At 43.3% G+C, this 22,732-nt stretch overlaps 1 protein-coding gene across 1 annotated transcript; it reads left to right on the top strand.

Annotated features, from left to right (window-relative positions):
• Positions 1 to 352: 352 nt before the first annotated feature.
• On the top strand, positions 353 to 20,128 carry LOC128722803 (disintegrin and metalloproteinase domain-containing protein 10). The gene is made up of 13 exons (XM_053816484.1): positions 353 to 362; positions 2,366 to 2,389; positions 11,990 to 12,183; positions 12,256 to 12,547; positions 14,578 to 15,107; positions 16,478 to 16,627; positions 16,709 to 16,869; positions 16,953 to 17,187; positions 17,263 to 17,785; positions 17,863 to 18,104; positions 18,173 to 18,454; positions 18,549 to 18,849; positions 20,013 to 20,128. Exons 1-13 carry the CDS (start codon positions 353 to 355, stop codon positions 20,126 to 20,128), a joined length of 3,060 nt encoding a protein of 1,019 aa, XP_053672459.1.
• The last annotated feature ends 2,604 nt before the right edge of the window (positions 20,129 to 22,732 follow it).

A 22,732-nucleotide genomic window follows, 5' to 3' on the forward strand; every position in this document is an offset into this window, starting at 1 on the left:
GGATGTGAAAATTGATATGGATGGGATGCAAGTGAAAACATGGTCAAATTTGAATATATGTATAAGGTGTTGGTATTTGATCGCTAACAATTTTTGTGCAAATTCCATTGTACTCAGAGGAGTTTCTTTTCGAGCGAATTTTGTTATGCAATCTTTTCAATGTTATATTATGTTAATTTTGAGCGCCTCCAAAGCCAGCAAACGTATTGTATATTAAAAAGTAAAAGTACAACTTGCTCCTTTATATTCGTTATATATTCTTTAAACAGGCTCTAAAAGTTTTGTTGCAGCTGTTTAAAAAAAAACTATGCATTCGAAACATCCCAAATCTATACTCACGTCATGTAGAGTAATGGATGCAAGTTAGTTTTAGTTAATAAAAGCAGTTGCTTTCACGACCCGCGAATTTCGCTGGCTTGTGCTTGTCTTGTGATGCCGGCTGCAAGTTTTGGAGCTTTGTTTTATTCGCCCCAAAAGTTGAACCCGCTCCGAAACAAAGCAATCTCGCGCGGCCACGGTGTCGTGAAATATTATGATGCCATTGCCAGGGGGTGGGAGCAAAAGTAGTAACTTTTTACCCCAAGCACACAGCACACCGTGGAACTTTATTATTATTTCCTTGCCGAAGCCGCCCGCCGGGATCGTCGCCATTGCTCGCGACCCATCAGTCGCCGGTTCTGAGCACTCCATCTTAGTCTTCATCATTTTCTCCACCCCACGGATGCTGGACGCCTTCCGTTTGATGTTGCTAGGAGAACCAGAAAGAAAAGAAAACTACTCGCCTGAACTCACGGGACGACTTGGATCCCGTTGTGTAAAGCTGCCGTACTATGATGCGAATGTTTACCGATGCAGTGGTGTGCTGTGCATCTCGAGGAAGAACTCGGTGCGAGGCAGTGTCATTTATTTTGCTTTATTTTATTTTCGGTCGCCATGTTCGGGGTGCATATTGTGTTACAGGAAGGTAAGGTAGCTCCTTCGAGGACGTTCTTTGCGAGAAGGAAAACGTTAATCAAACCACTGCAAACCACGGACCCGGTGGAAGAAAATTTAGACTAGCACACTACTGTCCCTTGCGGGAGCTTGCGATGAGCAGCACAAACACGGAACTTGCAACTGATGGGCTTGCCTTATGCTTGTGTCATCACTGGCTCCTTGGAACCCTAACTTTCTCAGCGCTGTGGCCAACTTTGAAGAAGGATAAATGGGAAGCTTGATGTTTACGGGATCGAAGAGTGGTTAGGTTGGAACAATGTGGGAAAGGAACGCTTTTACAATTGTTTTTAGACGTTCGACAGCATTATGCTGTCGTTTTCTGAAGTCATCCAAGTTTCGGAAACTTTAGCGAATATTATCGAGGTGTTTTTTCCCTCTTTGCTGGGTTCATTATACTTTTTTTTCTGGAGTCATTATACATTTTTTTTACACAGCTGAGACGCTTTTCAAATATCAATTTAAAATAACGACCAGAAGGAAATTGACGCATCTGTCACGTAGTTGTTTGAATAATGGCATACAATTATTGGTTTCTATGAGCTTGCTCTCCATTGTAGGAGAAAATATGCTGTTTCGTTTAATTAAGTTACATCGACTTCTCTCGTACTTTATTTCTAGTACCGTTGCATATTCCAAATGAAATTAAATCAAATATGTATATGATTTGTTTTTTTTTTGTTCATTTGAAGTTTTTACCGCTTTTGATGTGGAGTAAACTAATTTTTTTCATAGAATTTTTTATTTGGCCATCCGACGTATGCTTCATGTGTACATGTTTAAGAAGCTGCAGCATAGTATCAAATTTTGAGATTTAAATGTTTTCTCTTCCTTGTTCCTGGCGCAGGGTTTTCTGTTTTCTTATTTGAAATTAAATAGAATGAAAAAGTGCTTTTTATCTCAGGTGGTCTTTCTGTAACATTGCAGTGAATCTGAAATTCACCATCGGTCTTGAACTGGAAAAAATATTCTGCGGTGGCTTTATTGCGTCTTAGCTGAGGGATTTTTATTTTCATATTCCTTTTCGTCCACAGGCAGTCGCCAAGGGGGGGCTTATGAATGCATTTATAAACCGTAATGTTACATTTGGTCGCAAATGTGATATTATAAACCAGCTGGAGACGGCTGGTGGTGTAAATATATTGCCAGCCTAAAGGATTTGTGGCGTTGGCGTATTTGTTTGGGTTTAATGCATTTTAAATTATATAACGAGTTCATCTGAAGTATGCTTTGCAGAGCATGCATGCATGTAGTGAATTGTAGAGATCAAACATAAATTTTAAATTGCGGAATATTTTTTCCATATTTAGAATTTTAGATATTTGGATCATATATTCTTTTCACTAATATGCTTTTATTTTTATTTTTGCAGGTTACGTAAGAGAATCAAAAAAAGGTACGTATATAGCTCAAAGCAATGTGGGGCAACCTACTCTGACCGGTTTGATTAAATGAGCCAATGGATGTTTGTCGACGTGTTAAATGTGAAAAATATTTCCAAGTCTATAAAAAATTCTATCGTTTTATTTGATTGTGCTGACTTCAAGCTGCGTCTAAAACATATTATTTTGATTTCATTACGACATTAATATTTTAGACCGGTTATAGCTTCTTGTTTTATATATTTTTGTGTAATCGATGTTCTACATTCATACAAAGACCCGATCGTTTGATTTGTTCTCAGAACCGTCAATAAAAAACTCTTCAAATATGTTCGATAAATAATCAGGATACTTATCTCGTTGGAAGCAGAAACCGATTGAAATTAATTGAAATATAAGAAAAAACGTTGAACTCACTCGTACCATGTCGCTTATGGTGCGAGAACGCCGTCAAGGTGCTTATGTGCATTTAGGAGAGTTTTTTTATTCCATTAGGAAGGAAAGCTGATTGAAAGCGTAATACCGAAAATTGATCTTTGTGGGTGGCAATTGAGTTTTCCTCGTTACGTGTGCGGTGCTCTAACGTGCGTACGTGTAGAGCAGCTTGAAGCACACATCTTGGTATCGTAACGTCCTAACAGTGACTAATGAATGAAAAAGAGGCTTTTAAAATAAGATTGGCTCCCATGAGTTGCCGTGGAACGGTTGCAAAGTTGAAAGTTCAACATAAATTGCTTCCAATTGTGCATCCGTATCAACAAAAATTCTATACGGTATGGCTGAATGGAGGGTCCTTCTTCATAGTTGAATGTCGTATCGGCGAATTAATTTTATTCAAATTTCCAACCTTGGATCGCTATATTTGATATGAATATTTAAATTGCTTTTTTCTGTTGAAAACACTGCTTACGCGTCGCCAACAGGAAAATGGAGTTTTTTTAATGGCATCAGAGAAAACAGACACGGCAGCTTAGGAAAACACAAAGCGAGTTTTCGTAAGCATGCTGTTTAAATGAAGTATGTTATGAAGGATTACAATCAAGACATACTGGAATTTTTGGTGTACATGTTGCTTTACTGATAATATCATGTGGTAGGTCTTTATGGTATGGTATTTTAAAGCTCATTTGTAATGGTGTTTGATTTGAGAAATACACCTTTCGGGCACCACATATTTTTCGATATTTTGCACAACAGTGTGTTTAAAGTATCAAAAGCTCGGTATTATTGGAACCGATAATATTTCTTCTCCGAGCACATATGAGGCTTCTTGCTTGAAATGATTACTCACACATTTTTCGATTCTATCGTTTGTGATCTTCCAAAAGTAGTTTGCAAGGATTATTTTTGCCACGCCAAGCCGAAGTATCATTCAGGTGGCACACATTCAACTACTTTATCATTGAAGTTTTGAATGTGATTAAGGATTAATGATAAGTTACAATCAACAAAATTAAGAGCATAGAAAACAATGAGCTGATTCGAAAGACCATCCATAGTACACGACAATAATATTGTCTTTTTTCAAAGGGTTCACATACATCTGGAATTGTCTTTGAAAAGGAGAGAGGTGGTGCATAAAAAGTAAATAAGAATAAAGCCACTCAGTGGCCTAGTTTCTCTGGATCAACAATGTTTGACAAACGTATACGATACGGCGATAAAAAGAAGCAACGTTCGTGGTTTGGTAGCCAGGGCTATAACACATGTGATATAAGCAGATCCGTTGAAAAAAGACAGTGGTGTGGTGAAGTCTTTGTCTTTTTTCATCCGAAGACCTTGCAGCTGTATTTCACGCATTGGCTCGCCAAGTCAATAACTGGTGGAAAGTTTCAATGTAACAACGGTTCTTCTGTACGTTTTGATGGCGGTTCCGGTAGAAGAATGAGTTTAACTTGCAGTTCAATCCTGCGTGTGGCTTTATAAAAGTGTGTCGTTTCAATTTACTTATAGAAATTGTCTTATGCGTTTGAAAGCATCTTCATAGTATCGTTGAGATTAAAGCATTATGCTTGTCGCACTCATGGTTAGAAACAATAATAGATTGCAAGCATTTACAAATTATAGTTTTCGATCCTTGATATATGCGATTGAGCTTTCGTTCCTTGTACAGCATTGTTTGCTGTTTGCTGCTGAACGTGCTCTTTCAACTACAATCAACGTGTGCACACAACGTGGTGCACTTGCTGGAATGCTGTTATCACAGATGCCATCCCGTGTCAGCCTGTGCAGCATTCGCTAAGCCCAGTTTTAATTCTACGAATCCACCGGCGCACGGTAGCTGGCGTCGCGTCTTGACGATATGTAGGAGACCGCTGGGGAACAATAATTGTGATGCTTGCGAATGGCATTCGTTTGTGCGCCGCGTGCGAAGGCGTTGAGTAATCGGTAAGCCTTTATAACGTGCAGTAATTAAATTCACTTACAAACCGTGACCTTTAATGGGGCCCAAGGCAAGGGGTTCTTATCTACCCTTGCGTGTAGGAGTGACTGCAATCGAGGCTATTTGCTAATGTCAAATATAAAAAATGCACCACGCAAATTCATAGGCGTCATGCAATGAAAATAGACAATGTAAATTTTCGATTGAGTTTTCCTTTTTCTAAATACTGTTAATATACGTGTTAATATATTGGGATTCAAGAGAAAAGTTAAGTTCATCTCTTTGAATCTCTCTTTGCTGAATCATGCTTCAACATTGCGTTTTGAATGGGTTTTGAAGTATAGAATTCTTGCGGACAAATATCGTAAATAAGCTACATACCCACAAGTTGAGATGTATTATTACGCTGCTGGTTTGAAAAGTCGCCACTTTTAATCCCCTTTTAGCTTCCGCCGTCACGGGAGGCTTACAGTCATTTTTTCTGCATTACCTATCGATCCAAAGAAACCCGACAATGCAGCACGCTAATCCGTTCGCATTGGGTGTTTTTCCTTGCAGAATTTACGCAACAAAACCCTGACACGTAAATAATTTTCATTTGCAGAACCTTGTTGAGAATTATTGCCAGCTTATCAAGCAGGATTTGCATAGTTGCATAAATGAAACATTTTTTCCTCTTTTATTACACGGCCTGGCAAATAGCGGGCTTTGAAATGCTCGTTAAAATTGGATGTGTTTTATTGGTCTTTGGAGTCGAAGCGAAAGCCTTTCATTAAACGATTTCGTTTTGCAGTGAGCTTCAGTGGACCGTTTTTGCTATATTTTCCCCTTTTTGAATATAATCTCACCAAATTGTTTCACACTGGTGTGCTGCAAAATTGCATCGATAACGACTGTGCTGAGTATCCTGTTCCGTTTATGTCGCGCTTTTCCTGCAAACGAATCATAACGCAAAAAGCATGTGTTTTTTTTATAATTTGTATTGCCTTTTTTATGGAAAGGTCGTAAACGATCGTTTTTTAAGTCGTAAAACAGGGTGCTTTGTCCATGTTTTCCGGCATCCGGCATCAGAACATGTTTGAGAGAGGCAAACAAAGAAGCAGAGCGAGAATTTTCGCATCCCGAATGAGCAAACCGTGTGAATTTTAAAAATTTGTATAATATTATTAAAACTGTTTTTTTTTCTGTCGAGGCAGTTTGATGACACATGATCTCTCTCTTTTTCCCTCTCTGGTTTAGTAGGCTTATTTCTATCTCTTAAACTTTCCTCTCATGCTTTCCCTCTCTCCTGGACATTGCTGAATTTCTGTAGTGCACTGTTTTGCTAGTATCAGTTGCACTTGCGTATCTGTGTTCCTGCTGTTTCTATTTTTGGGTCAGTAGAAATATGTACCACTGATGCGGTGGGAAAAAAGAACCTACGGAAACTATTTTATCATTGCCATATGCTGCGGAAAGTTTCGGTTCCTCCTATAGAATTAACGAATGCAGAGTGTGCCAACCCCAACGGCAGCGTGCACAGCGTCCTCTGGTTTGTGATAACATGGGCCAGAGTTTGCGCAACAATTTCCCGGATAAATAGTTTCAGTGATTATAGTTGTTTGTCCGGTGCTGGCTTTGCTTTTTCGCCCGCTTTGCGTCGTGTCAGAAAGGGTGCTCTTGTGGAGGGAAACACATTGTGGAACAGGAACGCTTCCAGCATGGTGCACATTCTAATGAAAGGAAATTAAGGAAAAGGTCATAGTGTGCCAACACCCCGGCACGACGAGGCATTACTGTGTACGCGCTAGTGACGGTGCATCACGTGACACACTGACCCTGATTTTTTTCTGTCGCTCGGGTTCTCTGGTTCTGCTGGAATGCCCCTTTTTTTGCCTTTTCATTTCCAGCTCCGCTGGCATCCATTTGTCTTTGTCCATTCAGTGTGAGTTCCAAAGAACAGTGACATTATATACATATAAAAAAACTCATCAACTCCGAATGGCAGAAGTGGTGCATCTCTCGTTGCCGCTAGCGTTGTGCATTTCCGCTCGAAGGTGACGTGAGTGCAGTTAGGACGGTAGTGCACACGAAAAGAAAAATAACAACACAAACAAACGAAGGAGCACGTACAGCTGCCTAAGGTGAGATGCAGCTGAATTACAGCGATGTAAAAGCATTAAAACAAAATTGAACAACGCCGACCACCACCAATCCTGGCTGTCGAATCTGTGTGAATGGGAAAAGCGGCACCCAGCGTGCGCGCGTATGTGTGAAGACGAAAGTCAGGGACGAGTTCTTCGGAATCGGAGGGAAAAGCGCAATTGCACTTTACACGACATTACAGAACTCAACGGCAGTCACAGCACTTGGCGGGGAAACGCTATTCAGCGATGCGAGAATGCATTGCAGAGGGCTTCAATTGCTGTTTGCTGTTGCGACCCTTTGGAAGCGCAGGAACCAGCTCGCATTGTGCAGTTTGAGCATTAGTTTGAGCTCTTTCCTTAGCTTTGCACGCCGGGCCGTGATTCTGCATTCATCGACGCTTTCCGTCGTCAAGGTACGACGGGTGAATTGAATGTCTGCGCCACATCCTTTCGCCGGATAACTTTTGCGGGATGAAGATAGATTTTGCCTAGTTTTAGCGTTTGTTTTTTCAAGGTGTTCTGAAGCAATTTTATGTGTATTTACTGGTCACAACCTACAGTAGTGAGTGTGTATCGATTGAGCTGGAAGGTTCATTTTGCAACACTGTCTATACTTGCAAGAATTTTATATCCCATATAGTTGTATAAATTAAATTAATACCCAAAATCCTCAAGTAAAGAGAGACAAATTGAAAAGCGTTCGCTAACATCACCTGCGCCTCTGTTATGCTGTTTTTCATTACACCTAAGCAGCTATTGCGCTACCATGGGAGTCTGTGAATATGTGCGGCTTGTTTACGAAAGTGGCATGTTCTGAGGCAATAAAATCTGCACCGCCCGGAACCCCCACCCGCTGGTTTGTGCCCCCACGAGATGGTAATGAAGATGCCGAAATGGGATATTGTGCAACCGACGGCTCCACGGCCGGCTGCATCGCTTGAAAACGCATGCTCGCGCGGCTCGGGAAGATATCGCAAAAAAGAAACAATCTTCTCGCCAAAGGCACGCCACCACCGGCAAAAGACTAACCCAGGCCAGCCGCTCTCGTTGCCTAATCCCATTAGATGCAAGCGTTGCGGGCGGCAGAAACACCAAGATCGACGCATTTTTCGTTTAGTGCCCGATGCTAAACCCCTCGCGTGTGCTTTACGATCCCCCACGGTGCAGAGTAAATTGTGGTGGCGATGGTTTCATACTTCGTCTATTGTTTGTCAGCGAATCAACGAGGCGCAGAAGAGCTGGAAGCTGGGAGCGACAAGTTTGTGAAAATTATGCGAACTGCCGGCGTAATACACCGCCAACATTGGGCCCTTTTTGTGTTTTGTGTTTATGACATCCACGTCAAGTGATCTGTTGGTGGATGCTTCTCAGCGTTATGACATCGATTGGAATGTGTTGCCCGTCAATTAGCGGGAATATGTTAACGTCCCTTGCCGTGATCGCGTTTTCCTAGCAAAAATTAAAAATTACCCGTAATGATGTAATGAAAAGCAACGAGCTAAATTAAATTTACAAGGCATGTAGAACGAAAGGATTATACGAGTTGTAACAGGGCGATGAAGCACCGTTTATCCTTCGTTCGTCGTTGAGCGATGGCGGTGGGTTCGCGGCTTCTCATAAAACTTGCCGCATTTCGGGTAATGCTCCTGCGGATTAAAGAGCTGCCGGTGACAAACAGCTGGCTTAAACGGCCGTTTGTTGGATGTGCTCGTATCAGTTTGTGTCGGGTGCTTACATGTCGGTGGAACATATTTAGCCCGCGTGCACCACGGATGTAACCAACGAAGAAGGACGCCATTTTTTGCACATCGGGCTTCCGCAACGCAGAATTACGTCGCCGGTTGCTTTTGCCTTCAACGACGTGTGCTGTACGCGGAACGATAGCTGTCTGGGAGGAACAAGTCTAGGTTCATTTATTTTCCCGTCCGTCTACGTTATACCCAAGCGATGGGTTTAAGCGGAGGTATCCGCTACTCATCGCCTTTTGACGTGCACACCCCGTCAACGCATTAAGCGCTGTCCCGTCTCGTCAGAAGCGTCCCGTCAGGATCGTCCTGCCGGGGCAGGACACTTCGCTAAACCTTCCGCAACATAATCAGTCCCGGTTCCCGGTCGCACTCGTTTCCATGCTACCCAACCATCGGAGGCGGCGATAAGAAAGTGAAAAATTGCCTACGAAACTGATGACGACAATCATTTTGTGCACCGTTGGGGTCCCGTTCGTGGCGTGCCGCTTCCTTCGTCGTTTGCCGTGTGCATTATGCTTGCTACGGAGCATGGAAGCAGCATCCGCAGGCACGTTGTCCCAATCGTCTTGACGGTCTTGGATTAGCCATTGGCGTGTGGGATGGCCGGGCGAGGGAAAGAAGTAGCAATGAAGCGTGCGGCAGTTTCATTAGGTGGGCACAATTGAAGCAGGAAGAGAAAATGGATCATTAAAAGGCGATGTTATCGAATTACGGGGATAATTTAACAGGAAAACAATCAACGCAAATTGTGTATTGTAAACTGGGACTGTGGCGCAATTCACGAGCCGGGTATGTTTGACAATTCATGGAAAGTGACGGCTTTCAGGAGGCATTTAATGGACTTAATGAAAGAAATCTTATTATGTGACATGCATGCAGCCTATTTGGGTACGCAGTAGGGACGTAAAACTGCTCTTTTTTGTTTCTTTTTTTAGGCACCAAAAGTATCGCATTGTAAAGTGATTCAATTCGCGCTCCTGCTCGACATAGAAAGGCTACTGAAAAGCATCCTGTTGACGATCAGGCGCTATCATTTATGGGCAACGAAAAACAGGGCCGAGTTCAACTTCGATTCGATTCGAACACTGCAACTATATCGGGCGAACAGTGCCGTTCCGTTCATTGCAGTACCATGTTTTGCTTCAGTGTTCTCGTTAGCCAAAGGAACGCTCCATAATTGGGTTTTGTTTCCTTTTCCGTCATGGTGACCTCTAACGGGGCGCACACCTAAGCCCTGCATTAGTGTCCATCAAATGGTCATAAACAGCGTTTTGCTTGGGGCTTTGGCGCGTTGGTAATTTAAGACGACCGAGCAGTTGCGCAGTCGATGTGCGAGGAAAATGTTCGTGCGGGAAATTGTGTATGTTTGTTGCCATTCTCCTATCCGGCCACTTTTCCGATGATTACAAAGTAGTATTTCAGTCCAGAATGGTAAAACCTGGCCTGACCGCAAGGTGCCGTTCCCAAACGAACGTGAATTTTTCAATATCAATCCCGTCTCCGCGCTTTTCTTGTAACTCCTTGTGGGAGCTGTTTGCTTTCCCTGCCACAGCACGGACATCAATATAACGGAAGAGTAAGCAAAGGTAATCGAACCGGACTTCCGGGCCGCTGGGTTCAATCAATTTTCATTAGATCCTGTCGCAAATGTGTCTGTTGCAGTTTGCAGATCATTCGCTTTTCCCAGACCTTCCTCACTTGGCATGACTGTGAGACGGGCTTGCTTTGAAAATTGCATTTTCATATCCATTCGTCATGTAATTGTGCTTTTTCTCGCTCGCTTATCGTTTCCGAAGGCGGCTCTTATGTTCCAGCGAACGATTGATAGACCCAATGGTTGGAATGAGAAAAAAAACAACACACGATTGACTAAGGAAAAAACAGGTTCCTCCCCATGATATGCAAACGTCCGTTCGTGTGGGAGTCGACTTCCGTTTTCCTGTTTGCGTGCTGCAAATCAGCTGAAGGAAATATCCTTTTCGCTTTTACATGGGGTTTTTGCTTTCGCATCAATTCTACCTCGAGTTCAAGCGGGAATATTGCAGCCCTTCGTTTCACGTGAGTGCTGTAACCGGGTTTCGAAAGAGCATAGCCTTCGTTTCGATGGTCCGTTTCCGGCACGGGGTGCTACAATATTATTACCACACTTGCCATTCGGTCGCTGCCATCCGTATTCGTTGACATTTGCTAGCAACTTCCACCGAAGTGGCGATTCGCGGTGCCTCGTGTCCATCACCATCCTGGTGCACTTTCATCAACTTCCGGGGCCATTTCGTGCTGTTGAGATTGACAACTGTAAAACGAGGCAAACTTGAATCCTTTGGCATGGGGTGTACTTTTTCTCATGCAAAGATTGATTCGAACGAAATCGTACGCTGCTTTTTTCTTCTATTGGCTGCACGCTTTCCGTTCCATGTTTCATTTCCCCTTTAGAATGTCAACCAATATGGTGGAAAATGACACCTTTTCTGGTATCCTGCTTCACGCTCAGTCGCCTAGACCGCTTCTCGACGGATTTACAGCCATTTGCGCTCCGTAAGAGCGAACGGGAGGGGGTTTTGTAAGAGTGATATGGAGGAGCCATTTTCCCACGTGAATTTTCTTGCAACCCCCATCATGGATGCATTTTAAGTAGGTTCCGATGGGTGTGGCGCACTTATGCAATGACCCTATGCGATCTCATCTTAGCGATGATAGAAATTTGCATTGACAAATTTTGTTATTTATTTATCATGTTCGTAAAATTTGGTTCGTCGTAATCGTTATGATTAAGATAGGGCAAATAACACATCTCTTTTATGTAGAATCTTCTAAGCATGCTTGCATGCTTCACTCGTGTTTTTTTTTTCATTACATAAATTTATTTTTTTACTTACTTACACAACCAATGTGAAGTAATGTGTTGGTTTTCTGAAAAGCAATTGCGAATGCTGTCGTCAACAGCAATACGTTAAGGAGGGAGAAATAAAATAAGCAATTCAATTCGCGCTGAGCTCTTCTCGGTCGCTGCCTGGCTTGGTCTCGAACGATCCATTTTAATGGGCTTGGAATCAAATTATACGCTTCGGTGAAGTTTTACGATGAAGCAGCTTCCTTCTTTCTAAAATCCACCGAAGAAGGACAATCGATTGATGAACGGCAATCGTTTTAAATTCCGTCGCAGCTTGAAAACAATCTCGCACAATCTCCCAAAAGTACACGTTTGGGGGGAGTTTTCGTGTTAAGCGCTAACACTCGTTCATCCATTGGCTCTATATTCAGGGTGTAGGTTGTTTGTGTTCTTCACCCAGTTGACTATAAAACGAACTTACGTTGCGCGGTTCTGTCTAATGGTTTCATTTTTCTTTCCTATTACAGCACGTCCCCTCAACGAGTACATATCGCATTACGAGAAGTTGAGCTACGATCATGAGCATCTGCATGCTAGTCACAGCCGGGCGAAACGATCGGTCACCAAAGATCATTACGTACACCTTAGCTTTAGCGCACACGAACGAGATTTTAACATTAGACTTAAACGCGATCTCAGCACAATAAGCGATAAGTTAGAGGTGAGTAGCTGAATCGTTTAAATTGCCTATGTTTCTTCATCATCACCCATTGCCTCGGTCGCTAATTTACAGATACACACCGACAAGGGACCGGTACAGGTCGATTCGTCTCACATCTACCACGGCGAATTGGTTGGCGATCCGAAAAGCTTCGTCTTTGGTTCGATCTTTGACGGTGTATTCGAGGGCAAGGTGATCACCTCCGACCATGAGTACTATGTCGAGCGGGCGAAGCACTACTTTCGTGACACGTCCAACCCGGAAACACATCCGCTGCATCACATCGGCGATGACGAACCGCCGTTCCATTCGGTGATTTACAAAGACGAACACGTAGACGATCCTTACCGGCATCGAAGGAAAGGTAAGACTCCACTATTTAACCTCAAATTCATTAACGGGGATAGGAGGTTATGACCTATGTATCTGCATTTATTTTTGCTTTGTGTTTATGAAGTGTTAATTTAAGATTCCAAAATACAGGGCATGGCCTCTGAAAGGTTCTCGGACGCCGTTGTATTGATAGTATTTGAACATTGATGGAGTCGAATGCATCCGAGCATACATCCGCCCTTTATTGCGCATGGGACCTTCAAAGCTGCTAGTTTCGCATACATCTCGTGACGAGTAGTGAGCTTTTTTTAATGTAGTTTATCATAGAGATGGTTTTGTTAAGCCTTCGTTTTAGAAGAGAAACACGTGTTATTTAATATCTTTCATGTTATATTCAATGGTTGATGTTAAGTTTTTTAGAAACTTCTTTTTGATTGTTGGTAATTATACCTGTTGCAAACCCTTATAACTTACAAAAAGCATTTTCTCTTGGATTTATATGAAAAGGAGAAAAAGTATGCACCATATTTTATCATTACATGACACTCATGCGTGGCGATCGTGAAAAAGCAATACTTGTACAATCTATAGCACTCTGAATAAAGGGTCAATAGCTGTCAGTTGCATTTTCACCCCAAGCTGTCCATCAACCGTTTGATCGCTTCTGGTTTCTTCGAGTGCCCAGACAAACGAAATGAGTGTTAGTCGCTCGCGTAAATCCTGTTCACTGGATACTTTCTTGAACCGGAGAAAGTTATTCCTATCAAACGAAAGTAGCAACACAAGATGATAAGTGAGCGCAAATGGGGCCATTCGTGTGCTCTGGAAATAAACTGAGCTGCCGAACTCTGGACATCGGTGGCTTCTCAATTACCCGAAGGGGCCAACCTTTGAACAGCGTACCGTCGATGCTGTTTGAGCAAGGCAACCGGTGAAATACTTCACAAAATCAATCAGCTGTCGTTATTGGACGGTTTGATGATGATGTGGAATGGGGGACCTTGGAATTGGCCTTCCGTGTGTGGCCTCGCAATTAACTACGGTGATTACGCATAAAACCTCCGTCGGACGTCCGCCGCGGTGTTCAGTCGTGAATCATTGAAGATTGGGCGCAAAGAAAAAGACAAAACCAATTCCCCACACTATTTACGGTAGCACATCGAACCATCTCAAAATAGTTTTCCATCTAACCCCCACAAACCACCACCCCAACCAGTAAGCCACCGGGGGCTGGAAAACTATTATTATCGTCGCAGGGCTCAGACGGGTGGTTCTCCATGTTGTGGCTGGTAGCTTGACTAATTTGTTTTTCGCTAAACATCCATCACTTATGACGATGATGGGCGATTCCCTTCGTTCCAATTAGGAAACCCCTCCGTTTGGGAAACTTTGGGCAAGAAAACCCGTGACCGAATCAATTTGTGTCCATATCCCGGAGCAGAACGGAACAACCGTCCTTTGTCCTTGGGCGCACGTATCAAACGATTAAGGGGTTTGATGTGCGGTTGGTGACCGAACGGCTGTAGACCAGTAACTAATTACGAGATTTTAATGCGGGTTTCAGAAAGTGATTGCGTTCTCGTAACATCGCCATCTTGAAGCGCCCGCTTGTTTCTGCACATACCCGCACACACGTGATGGTGAACCGGAGACTTCAAATGGTTCCCTTTTTTTTGTTTTTAGGCAGGGTACATCTGTGACCTGCTTGTCATGCATGCTGAAACTTGTTCGTTAGAGCTTTACGTTCAATTAAACATATTGGTCCTTCGGGTGCGGTGAGTGATGATAATTAGGAGAAATGTTTCAGGGATTGCTTTCATAGGAGTCCTGTGGCACATAGAGGGATTTTGGGATAACAGGTAAAAAGCCGTCGTAGAAATAAAAAGTGGATTTTTAATGAATGCTGTAGAGGTTGTATACCATGCTTTTTAAAAATGTATATATCTCACAGCTTCATTCTTCGATGTATGTGTGTGTGTGTGAATAACGATCTATTTTATATTACCGTAATTTATCTGTAAAGTCATTTAATTTAATGAATTGTTTATGTTGGATTTCCAGGACATCCCTCCGGATGTGGAGTGCATGATGAAGTATCGGCCTGGATGGATCGTGTCCAAAATTCCGCTGTGGATGAGAACCAGTATCAAGAGGAAGAAGTTGAAGACGGTGAGGAGAAAGAGGACGAGGAAACGCAGGAGGAAGCGCATAAGGAGCCGACGCAGCTGCATGGAGAAAGCGTATCCAGTCACCAGCAGCAGCCACTGTCCAACGGGCAGAGAAAACACACTTCATCAAATGCTAAAGCAAAGCGGCACTCAACGCCGTCGGAAAAGGATACGCGAGCCGGCACCGGCAACGACATTTCCATCGAGACCGGGTACGAGTTTAAGTACCCGTACGAGAAATATTCCAAGGCGGCCAACTGGCGGGCAGCGGGCGAGAGCTTTACCGATGCCGAGTGGCACTGGAAGGCGCACGACCGGGTTCGAAGAGCGGCCCGGCCAAAGGAGGACTATCGGAACACCTGCTCGCTGTACATCCAAACCGATCCGCTTTTGTGGAGCCATATACGAGACAGCATCGTTAGCGTGAGTATTGAGTCTAGAATGTATTGACGATGTCATTGAGGATGTAGTTATCTTTTATTCATGGCACTGTGTAAGATGAAAGTGGGTTAAATTTTCAAAACCCATGATGAAGTTAGTATTAAAATGGGAACAAAAAGTACCTTGAACAGCAGTGCGATGGAAGCAACGAGCATTATAGCGTTGCGCAAGGCGAAGATCGCATTCGTAATCAACAGTCTCATTATTGCTTGGTCCCTCTTGCCAAAACCGCATCGGTTTCGTTGGGTGCCAGTGGAGCGGTTGACTAGAACTCGAACGAAACCAGCAGAAAACAAATGAAAACCACACGTTTTCATCGTCCCGTGGCTAGTAATGCGAAAAAACCACATTTACCACACACCACAGGAAATGGTGAAGGAGCATCCCGTACGGTTCCACGCGCAGTATGGACTGACGCGTACACGTCCTGACCTGAGCGTGCTACATGTCGATGAACGTGTCACTTCTCATTGTCGTTTGTCGACCGCAAGCGGAAGGAATCTTTTGCAGCCCAAGGGCCGGGCTTACGGGACTGACAATCGCTGGCATGCATGTATTCATCCGTCCAACATCCGCTTCGCTTCTTTAGCCTGTGTTTACCACACTGTTTGTGCTGGCTGCAGTAAACTAAGGTTCTATTCCCCTTTTTTTGGCTTCTCGTTTGCTGTCACCGACGCAGAAGCTATTGGCCACGGTTTACTTCATGCTGGATGGGTTCTCTCCTTCAGCTAAAGCTGATGAATCACAAAGTGCAATCGTTCCTTCGGTGCAAGCCTGTAGAGCGAACTCGAAGTCGATCAGAAACACTTCGTCTTTCCGGCTTTTCGCTGCTATCACCTACTCGTTTATCAGTGTGGTGAAGCAATATTTCTATCTCCCGCCGCCGCTTTGGTTATCGGTACACCAATGGTAGTCAGTTTCTGAGAAAGTCAGACCAAAGGGGCCCCCAATGCTTGCTGATTCCACGCATGGTCGAAGCGAACAACTCCGTAGCCCAACGGTGGACCATAAATCACGTCAGTGTTTGTTCCAAACGGTTCACATGTTGTGATGTTGCCGCCGGTTCGTGCTTTGTCTTGTCTTGGATACATCGGAAAACTAATTAGCCAAGTTCGGTTGGTTAGTTTTCGGCACTTGAGGTGCTGTTTTATGTTCGACAATTCTTTGAAATATGTCAGCTTTAATATCACACACTTCAAATGGTTCGGAGAAGAACACTGAAAATTTGAAATTTTTCCAAGTGTGAATGAATTGCAAGCATCAAGGATGCTCTTTGGCATCTCGAAGAAATCATGTCACATAGGAGTAGTAATTAATGATTATGTCTCGTTTTTTTCCTTGTTTTCCCGTAGCATCTACACCGAGCACGGCGAGTTGAACTAGAAGACAAGACCCGGGAAGAAATTTTATCCTTGATCATTCATCACATTACTGCCGTTAACTACATCTATCGCAACACAAAGTTTGACGGACGAGTGGAGCATCGTAACATTCGGTTTGAGGTAAGTATACGGATGAAAAATCGAATTCGGATCGAAATCATCAGCACATAATAATATATGTTACATCTATTTATTTCTCAGGTTCAACGGTTGAAGATCGACGATGATTCATCGTGTGGCGAAAATCATCAGGAGGATACGAATCCCCTTTGCTTGGAAAACATTGACGTTTCAAACTTTCTCAATCTGCACTCGCTCGGCAATCACGAGGCGTTCTGTTTGGCGTACGTTTTTACCTACAGGTGAGTGTGAAATCGTTTAACATCCTTGGATGGTACACTGGTGAAACAGATTAAAATCAAATGTGGCTTCCTTTTTGGTACAGAGATTTCACCGGAGGCACTCTCGGGCTGGCCTGGGTTGCTTCGGCTTCCGGCGCATCGGGCGGTATCTGCGAGAAGTATAAAACGTATACCGAAACAGTTGGAGGCCTGTACCAAAGTACTAAGCGATCGCTCAACACGGGTATCATTACATTTGTGAACTACAATACACGCGTCCCACCAAAAGTCTCACAATTGACCCTGGCACACGAGATCGGACACAACTTTGGCTCACCAGTAAGTTTTTCAAAAACAAGAACGGTCGCTGAGCATAAATTTTTTTCATACTCTTATTCCTTTGTATGCTTGTAGCACGATTACCCTGCCGAATGCCGCCCAGGTGGTAACAACGGAAACTTCATCATGTTCGCTAGTGCGACGAGTGGAATTCGATTGAATAATGGCAAGTTTTCCCCTTGCTCGGTGCGCAACATCTCAAATGTGCTGGATGCCATCGATGAAAATAAGAAGCGTAACTGCTTCCAAGCATCTGAGGGTGCCTTCTGCGGTAACAAGATCGTCGAGATCGGAGAGGAATGTGACTGCGGATTTAACGAAGAGGAGTGCATGGACAAGTGTTGCTATCCTCGTGAAATGACAGATGCGATGAAAATTGAAAATTCCACGGCCCAAAGCTGCGGAAGACGAGCGCGAACACAGTGCAGTCCTTCGCAGGGACCATGCTGTGATAGCAACACTTGTCGCTTCATTCCATCTGATGCAAAGGTGACGTGCAAGGAGGAGACAGAATGTTCGTGGGGATCCACCTGTAACGGGACGACTCCGGAATGCCCGGAACCAAAACCTCGTGACGACAAGACGAAGTGCAACAACGGTAAGGCGACAGGATTAAAGTAGTCATCCTTAAGAGGATTGGTTTCATAGCGTTATTTTTCTATATGTATGTAACAGGTACACAACTGTGCATCAAGGGAGAATGTTCAGGTTCGATATGTCTGCTCTGGAACATGACGGAGTGCTTCCTGACATCCAACATCATCCCGAACATCGATAAGCGCAAGCTATGCGAGCTGGCGTGCCAAAATGGCAACGATACCAACACTTGCAGGAGTACGAGTGAATTTGCCCGAGATTTCGGACTGCCGGACGGTGGTTATAGCTTGCGACCCGGCTCACCGTGCGATAACTTCCAGGTATGTGTCTCTGCGCTCAGTCTCTCGTTCCGGGAATGCAAACCGCTAACATCTTTGCTTCATTTCAGGGTTACTGTGATGTATTTCTAAAATGCCGTGCCGTCGACGCCGAGGGTGCGCTGGTGCGGCTGAAAAATTTGCTGTTCAACAAGAAGACGCTTCAAACAGTGGCTGAATGGGCGACAGAGCGATGGTATCTGGTCTGCATGTTCGGTATCGGCTTCATCATTCTGATGGGCATTTTCATAAAGTGCTGCGCGGTACATACGCCCAGCTCCAACCCAAAGAAGCCGGCAGCATACCGAATTTCGGACACGCTGCGCCGTCCGATGAACACGCTTCGAATGATGGTTAGTTATCGATCCTGATTGACCAGCGGTGCTGGGAGTCATAATCGAGTCGGTTTGCTAATCGAGATTTGCATCACTTTCAATTTTCCCACAGCGACGACACCATCACAATGGGGCAGGACCACGAAGTGTTCCGGTACCCCGTAACGAACGGTCTCGCAGCGCCGGAGACCGTGGTGGAGGAGGCGGAGGTGGAGGACGCGGTGGTGGCGAGCGTAATGGTGGTCGAGGTGGCGTAAGCCGAACGCGTGATGGCCACGGAGAATCTCGCAACGGTAGTGTCCCGGGTGGACATACCTCCTCCTCATCTGGTAACAGTCGCCCGTCAAACAGCTCGCGACCGCCAGCTCATGGGTATGGCGAAGGCCGTGGCCAACAATACTACCCACCGAAAGGTGTGTTCTCTCTGTATGATCCACATGCATGATATCTCCGTAGCTGCTTATGAGTTTTCGAGCCTCTATCTTTATGTTTCAGTTTTATTACTTCTGTTCGTTGTAACGTCTCCTGACGATCGATTTTTTTTCGTTTAGCTCAGTATTTTATTTGCATCCATCCATTGGCGTTTTATTCCGTTTCTTTTATGATTTTGTATGAGTTGATTTCCTTTTTTCGTTTTATTTTGTAGGCCAGCACAACGGTAAGCAACAACATTCCCGCAAAGCAAATTCCAACCCTCGCGAAGGGGGTCGAGCCAATCAGACGAGTGCCACAGTGGTATACAAGAAGTAGAACACAGAAACAAGTCGCACATTAGAGAGAACTTTGGACACGCTAGCACTGGCCCCGAAATCGGTGGCAAGCAAACGAGTGCGTATTCTCCCTAACGAAAACGAAAAGTACAATTCGCAGCTTGAAGCCAAAATCCGTATTCACTACCGGCGCGGTTTCCGCAACACGTTTACGTAGATACGATTTGTTCCGTTTTATTTTACACACTATTACTTTCATCTTCATGCGAGCCAATAGACACATTGTTGTGATGTTACGACGTTATGGTTATTTTAATTTTCCGCAAAAAAAAATCGAACGGTATTTGTGGAGCATTGTCGAGTTAACGTGAAGAGTAAGCATACAATTTGGTATTCCGTATACTCACATTCTACTTCGTTGACTTCATTACTAACCACGGCTCATGTAGTAACGTTTTAAATGCATTTTATTCTATTTCATTCATACTGTATGTTCCTCATCCTCAGTCCTTTTCCATCCATGCAAATTCCGTATAGACAGAACATATCTTTCAGTGTCATGCATTTTGTTTTATTTGTACATACCTTAAGGTTTACACTAGTACTTATTACTTTAAAGCCTAGGGTTGTATCATGCACTATATATGGTGGAAGCGCGTTGTCTTTGAAATTCCTAATTCGTTGTGGTCATCTCTAATGTTTTCGTTAAACGGTCACATGTAAAGGAACTTTGTGGCTTTTATAACTTACTGTACCTCATCGTACTAAACTATAACTAACTGTTACGCATTTAAATGTGTTTCTTGTATACGTGGAGTATTTTAAACACGATATTCTCATGAAACTCTCCGTGTCCTGTCTTCCAGCACCACCAACGCAGAACTATAGCCGCATGAGTAACGCGGAGCTGTACGCTGAAGCTTATCCAGACCGAGGAATGTACGAGCCGCCAAGGCGTCCGTACGCCAATAATAAGGTTTGACAACATCGCCGCCAAGCACGAAACCACCGCAACAGCTCGCGGGCTATCGAACACCGATGTGATCTTCGATTCCGCTACTGCTGGAGATCATTTTAACTCGCTGCTCCCTCCGTTATTATCGTATCCCCAAGTGCAGCCATCGATTTCGTTAACGATTTCAAAGATAAGACAAATCTTCTTCCACCGCTCAGTGACCATCTGGATTATTCAGGAACAATCTGGGAAGAAAGTGCGTGAAAAGGGTGGTAGGGCATATGAGGCGACGGTTTTAATGATCGCGGGTGCAATTTCTTCCTTCGTTTTCGTATGGGTAGTATTAGGTGTAAGGTGTTTATTTTTTATATCGCTATGTGTCCTCTATGTGAAGAAATAGTGGAGCGGCCAGTGGACATCAGGCCGTTATCACAATTTCGAAATGATACGTAGAGGTAATCAAATCGGTGGGGATTGGGATAAATCAATCGATAATAACAAAAAAAAACCCCACACGTTCATTACATACCGATTGATATTTTCTTGACCTTTTATAGTTTAATGAGATCGAATCTACTCGTATGGGTGCTCGAATCCACAAATAATCTTTTATCAAACTTCTTAAGCCACCGTGATGTATGTGTGCGTGTGTGTGTGTGTAGACGAAGTGATATTGTATGAACGGATAACCGTATAGAGGAAAGGACTAAAATTGTTAGTACATGATTAAACGACTCCATTCTTCTGTCTCAAACTGTTTTCTGAGGCTACAATGAAAGGTATTGCCTCTAACGTATTCGTTATTACACTTGACATTCTACATTTTTGGCATTTTTATCTATGTTTAAGTGTAAAGAAAAAAATGACTCTCGATTCCTGATTTTACGATTCATTTTTTTTTTCATAACAAAAATAAGATGGTTTTTAGCGGACGAGGTTGGTACCGCAAAACTATGCATGCATCTCAAATAACGTTGGAGAAGTATATATGGTGTAGGATGGATATGCCAGTTTGTGCCGAGCGGGGCAAGGGATCAAATGAAAATCAACCGAATGTGCAAAATGAAAATCGCACACGTTAGAGAAGTTAAAACATATATGTGGCATACAATCTAGAAACAAAGAGAAAAACGACACTCACATACACACATTATTCATCTTTGGGTCCAGCAATATAACACATGCATGAGAACGAACGGATAAGGAATCTTACAATAACAGTAAACGGGAAAAGTTTGTAAAAAAGATACCGAAAAGAAGGTGTTGAGCAAAGCGAAACAATTTATTAAACAAAACATACACACCGACGGCCGGGAGAGGGATAACGTAAGACATGTTTAGGAACAGTTTGTAGCTTAGCAAGGACGATCCTCCAAGCAACGGTCGGATGAAACATGGGTTCAGATAACAAATACAGAGTATTTATATAGTCGATGCCAAGGAAAATGTCCCGAAAAAGGCGTAGTTCGGACGAGCAAGGGATTGAACGTACGGTTTTTGGATAAGAGGAAGATAGCAAATTTTTTGTGAATTGTTGATCGTCTGGAAACTGCAGAATGTATCTAGGTTTAGTAGATTTAATTACGTCAAACGCATCATACTGTACTCAGTTCGTTCGTTCACCTAGCTACTTACTATCGTTCGTTTTATGTTCGTGAATTTTTTCTTTGGCATATCGCATAAAAAAACATTTGATGAAGTTCCTCCCATGTTAAGTGGTTTATGCTTTAGTCGGTTTCGCGCGTCGTTTTAGTCGGTTTCGCACGATAAACAACAAAAAACGGTTCGTATGAAAGCTTCCGTTTCAGTCCTGGTTGTACAGCAATCGCACAAAAATACCACAGGACGAACGTGTGCTGACTATCAAAATTCGCATATTGTTTGCAGTTTGAATTTGGTTTCTAACAATGTTGTTCGTGGAGCTAGGGGAGGTAAAAGAGAGTTTAGGGATATATATCTGGTACAATCGAAAATGTGGAGCCACTCATAAGGAAGAGCATTTATTCATGAATTAGTCTATTTTATTTGCCGTTAAACGTTACTGTTTCTTTCACAAAGCTACTGTTGCGACATAGTTTCGTAAAATATTGGTTCGTGGAGAGATGAGCTGTCGCGCAGGAAAGTCGTCTTTGGATGGATTGATATAAAAAGAAATAGGGGCAAATAGTAGACAAACAATATTTAAAGCGGATACATGTGATATATATTTTTCTAAAATAATAAAAGAGAACCTACTAACACTGAAATGAAACAGAAGACAAACCCCACGAAAAATACGCGCCAGAGCAAATAATTCCCATCCAATGGAATAGTAACAAACAAGCAAATGTAGATCAAAACAATTCCTAAAGTGTCAACCATCAACCAGTCGAACGCTCCATTGAAGTAGGAGGAAAATGGAATCGCTCAATAATCGACTGCACAAAATGATCAAAAGGCGATGAAATATTGGATAAATAACATACATTACGATCGGAAGAGTACCACAGTCAAGAACAGAAAGGGTGCTTGTAGTAACACACATTCACACCCAAACTAACAACACAAAAGTCTGCGTTTGAGCAAACCATTGATAGGACAAATGAAATGAAAACGAATCAAACAAAATGCCACCTCGTTCTGAACTAGAGG

This window comes from Anopheles nili, chromosome 3 (genome assembly GCF_943737925.1).
Source record: "Anopheles nili chromosome 3, idAnoNiliSN_F5_01, whole genome shotgun sequence".
Lineage (NCBI taxonomy): Eukaryota > Metazoa > Arthropoda > Insecta > Diptera > Culicidae > Anopheles > Anopheles nili.

What these genes read in the sequence shown, in the direction of transcription:
- LOC128722803 (XM_053816484.1), top strand. An exon ending in CGTAAGAGAATCAAAAAAAG is followed by an intron (nt 2,390 to 11,989) that starts GTACGTATATAG and finishes TTCCTATTACAG; the next exon opens with CACGTCCCCTCAACGAGTAC. An exon ending in ACAATACTACCCACCGAAAG is followed by an intron (nt 18,850 to 20,012) that starts GTGTGTTCTCTC and finishes CCTGTCTTCCAG; the next exon opens with CACCACCAACGCAGAACTAT.